This window comes from Dromiciops gliroides, chromosome 5, assembly GCF_019393635.1.
Source record: "Dromiciops gliroides isolate mDroGli1 chromosome 5, mDroGli1.pri, whole genome shotgun sequence".
In the NCBI taxonomy this organism is placed as follows: Eukaryota; Metazoa; Chordata; class Mammalia; order Microbiotheria; family Microbiotheriidae; genus Dromiciops; species Dromiciops gliroides.
The window spans coordinates 154389741-154394543 of NC_057865.1; the positions used below are offsets into that span (position 1 = coordinate 154389741).

Genomic DNA, 4803 nt, shown 5'->3' on the forward strand with positions numbered 1-4803 from the left:
CAGTAAAAGGATCTTACCAAGTGTGCTGTGCTTCCCATATTTAAATCATAACTCTTGGGTTGTAAAGATGGAATAATAAGTGGTTTATCCTCTACCCAGAATGGAGAGGTTTAGTAAACTAATTCACATCACCCTCCCCAACTTCCTAATATTGTAACTTGTATCAGTGATGTTTTGAAACTTCAGGAAAATGTAATATTAATTCTTGGAATTAATATTTTTGGGAACTACTAGTATTTACTCATTATAAATAAAATTCTGTCTTCTCCAGTTATCACTCCACAAAGATGATCTCTATTTGTTGCAGAACAGAGGATATGTAGAAGTTTGTTTTCCCATTCGAATCAGACAGAAGTCTCTTCATTTCTTTCCAAAAGGATCCGACCACACTTTTAATCCTGGTGGCTGTACATCTGCTTGGACAATACCAGCTCGATTTATGGCTTGTTCCAGCTTGTACTCCTTGGTCCGCATCAGGGGCCAGAAATAGATGGGGTAGAAGGCGGCGCCCAGGAGGGTGGCGAAGTCACTGAAAATCATCACCGTGCGCAAGTTCCATGCCATGACCCAACTCGGGATGCCCTGCACAAGTGGCCAACCCCAAAGCTGGGACCCCAGTTCTAATTTTTACATAAGCATTTAGTAATAATCAATTTTTGAGAATTATACATGAGGTAGAAGACCTCTAGGTTTATAATTACAAGATAGAGGTTTAAATCCTTATTCCACCATCTGCTGCCTATGAGACTCTGGTAAGTACCTGTGCCTCAGTTTCCTAATCCATAAGATGGGAAGATGAGCAGCAAACTGATGAGAAAATATTTATATAAACATAAACAATATTTGAGAGGCCATGAAGCAGACAGGGACATGAATGCATTTTTGGTGGCATTTTGAAAAGCAATTAGGAATTATGCTAAAAATGTGATTAAAATGTCCATGCCCTTTGATCTAGGGATTCCACTGCTAAGCATGTGCCTCAAAGAAGTTCAAGATAGAAAATATATCAGCACCCTATAGTTAACAAGGAACTGAAAACAGACAAAACCACTTTTTTTTAGGGAGTAGCTAAGCAATTCATTGTATATGAATGTAGTGGAATATCACAGCAGTGTGAAAAATGACAAATTCATAAAAATATGTGATGATAGGAATTGTTGCAAACTAAAGTTGAAAAAAAACAGCAAAATCTTACATACAATAACCACAACAATGAAAATGGAAAGAATAAACAACAATAGCAACACAACAAGAAACAACAACAACCAAATACATTGAATAGAGTGTCAGGAAACACTAGCCTGGAAGAATAGCCAGAAGACCTGAGTTAAAATCTGGCTTGAGAAACTTACTATCTGCATGACTCTAGATAAACCTATTCATGGGATATTTAACCTTATTCAACCTGAATTTACTCCCCTTTAAAAATGGGGATAATAGCAACTCATAGAGTTATTGTGAGGATCAAATGAGATAATATACAAAATAATAACAGAGTAGGTATTTAATAAATGTTGCCTCCCCCAATCTAATTTCAGTGACCACGCTTGGCACATGGAGAATCCTTTCCTTCTTTGAAGAAATGAAGAGGACTATGCCATGAATTATAGCCTATGCTGTCAGACTCAGTTGATATGTTGGGTAGTTATCCTAAACTTTATTCCCACTCATTTTTTTATTCTTTTTTATACATCATAGCTTACTGGGTAGCAGTAGAGAGGAGAGATATATTTGTAAATGAAGGTAACATAAAAACAAAAGATACCATTTTCTTTTCAAATGATGTAATAAGTAGGGGAAAGAAGTGAATAAATGAAAGAATACTGAACTCGAAGTCATACAAACGGGATTACAATTCTGACTCTCTTCTAAGTGCTATCAGTATACTTTTTGGTGTTGTTATTGGGTCATTTTCACTTCTGTCCAACTTTCCATGACCGCATTTGGAATTTTCTTGGCAAAGATACTGGAGTGACTTGCCATTTTCTTCACCAGCTTATTTTACAGATGAGGAAACTGAGACAAAAAGGGTTAATGACTTACCCAGGGTCACATAGCAAGTAAATGTCTGAGACCAGATTTGAACTTGGGAAGATGAGTCTTCCTGACTTCAGACCTATTGCTCTATTCTCTCTGCTACCTAGCTGCTTTTTGGTACATGATCAAAATCATAGGACAGTTGCCAAAAGGGTTATAATTGTTCATGAAAATGTTTGCCAGCTCATTTCCAGGTTACATTATTTTCTGATTATGAACTCATGCCACTTGTACCTTTTCATTTTCATCAGGAGAAATGAATTGATACCTTTATCAGCCTTAATTTTTATGATGAAACCACTTGATGACAATGTTGAAAAATTGTCTTCTGTTTAGCTGTACCTACAGAAATTTTGTTCTGGAGAGAAGACCATTGGATATTAATATAGGGTAGTTGGTTTCCAGAGTAGATTGTATCCTGAGTATGTTGGAAGCTTATTAGAATGATTGATAGGAATACCAATCATACAGAACTTGATGGATTCCTTAAGGAATTTCTACCTGATTTCAGAGGTGGCATAAGATAGTGGAATGAATGCTGGATTGAGAGTTAGAAAGCCCTGGGTTTGACTTTCCCTAACTATGTGACTGAGAAATTCTCTTACCCTCTCTGAGCCTTAATTTCCCTATTGGTAAAATTGTGGTAATACTTGCAGTATATACTGATTGTTGTCTTAGCAGGAAATGCCCTTGTTGTGAAGGGTCAGGCCATTGTGGTGTGGCCTCTAAAGGATCCGGAGTGGAATTATAATGACAGGCAATTCCAAGAATTAAAAGATGCTAGAGAAACGCTTCTGAAGGGAATGGAATCTTGCTCTAGAAAACCTGAAAACTGTCAGAAATTTTTAAGCGTACTTCAGGAGGCTAATGAAAGACCAAACAGATTTTATGATAGGCTTTGTGAGACCGCCAGGCAATACACCAGATTGGATCCAATAGATTTAAGGGATTCCTATATTGTTCTCAACACATTTATTTATAATTCACTGCCAGAAATCCACAAATATTTTCTGACACAATGTCCAGACTGGAGGACCCTCACAGTTGATAGGATTAAGGACCTTTGGAATTATGTCTTTGACTCATGTGAGGAAAGTTCAGATGGCCCTAAACAGAGCACTCTGGTGCCTGCAATTCCTAGTCAGCCATGTAAATGCCAAAACAAGGGAACTAAGGTGTGTTATTATTGTGAAAAGGAGGGGCATTCATTGAGGGAATATAGGACTTGGAGAAGAAAATCTAATTACAAGCGAAATCAAAATAGAAATAGATCTTTTCAGGGGAATACAGAGAGACTAACTATAGACCCTATCAGAGAGATACAGAAAGACAGAACCAGAATCATGGTAACCAAGGTCTCCCTCAGAGGGGGGCACAGGATTGACGATGGGGAGGAATGGAACATAGATAGTGAAAGCTACATATTCCCTCCATTCACCTCCCCAGAGTAATGAACCTCATGTGACCCTCAAAGTGGGAGACACGTATTATGACTGTCTGCTAGACACAGGCCCTCTAGATCAGTATTAGTGAGCAAACCTAACCCCAGATGAGCAGGTAAATGTAATTACTAGCGAGCAAACCTGACCCTGAATCACCAGCTGAATGTAATCAAACTAAGTTTAGATCTAAGGTCATTAATATGTATTTCTATTTCCCTATTTCCCTAATTGGTATCACCTTTTATTGTCTAATTAATTCCCAAGCAATAAATAAAAACCCCTCAGAGATTAAAGCTCAGAGGCTTCTTTTTCTTAGTGGTCTGGGAAATATATATATATATATATATATATACAAAGGGAAAAGTTAAAAGGGGGAGTTTATTCAATTTTGAATCTCACAGTTTGAAGGTTCAAATAAAATAATGGATTAAAATGCTATCTAAATATAAACTATTTTTTTACTATAAGGTATGCTTGTGACAATCTCTTCTGATTTGTCAAAGACCATAATAATGAAGTCATCCTGAAAAACACATGGCATATATGTTAATATGTCTTCTTTTGCTTTTGCTTGTGGAATAAAAGCAAGAAAGAGAGAGAGATGTAAGCACTCTGATCTAACCAAAGCTATAAAAAAAGATAACTAAGACCTTTCTTGGAATTGAACAGAATGAAGTCATAAAAATAACTCAGGCCTCATGTGTGAAGGAATCTATAGGCATCTGTAATTCCAAATGATAGAAATCAGTACCAAATCATGAACAAGCCTAAAGGTCTTTAATACTGAAACAAAGATCACAGCAAAATAGCCAGAGGTAATGGCAAGTTCTTCTCATTAATTAAGGTAAATTGAATCTTTGACAAAGCTTTTCATGCCAACCTGGCCTGATGTCTGAGAACCATTGTGGAAGGTGTTTGCCATGATGGGATGTCTTACTTCAAGAAAGTTTTAGGAGATATTAATTCTTAAGTCTGGGCAAAAACCAAATTTTGATTAAACAGAGATTGAGAATGGTTGATAATTAATAAGTGAAGCACTTTTTAAAAATTTTAAATAGTTCCTTATTTAAATACAGAAATTAATTATTATAATAAGTGTTTGGCTTAGAAAAGTAATGATTAAATAGAGAAACTTGTTTTCATTTTTAACTCAGTAATTCCTACTGGTCAAAAGCCTACCTGAAACATAAATATATAATCAAGGCACCACATAATGAAAGCATAATTTAATTTCAGATAATATTGACTAATGCCCTAAAAAAGTGTTTGGCATTTAGATAGTGCAGAGGATAGAGAACTAGATTTGGAATCAAGAAGACCTGCG

General features: G+C 36.2%; 1 protein-coding gene across 1 annotated transcript; it reads right to left on the reverse strand.

Moving 5' to 3' along the window:
• Nucleotides 1-261: 261 nt before the first annotated feature.
• On the reverse strand, nucleotides 262-564 carry LOC122727496 (small integral membrane protein 20-like). Its single transcript, XM_043965063.1, has one exon. It carries the CDS (start codon nucleotides 562-564, stop codon nucleotides 361-363), a length of 204 nt encoding a protein of 67 aa, XP_043820998.1. The 3' UTR covers nucleotides 262-360.
• Between the last annotated feature and the right edge of the window lie 4239 nt (nucleotides 565-4803).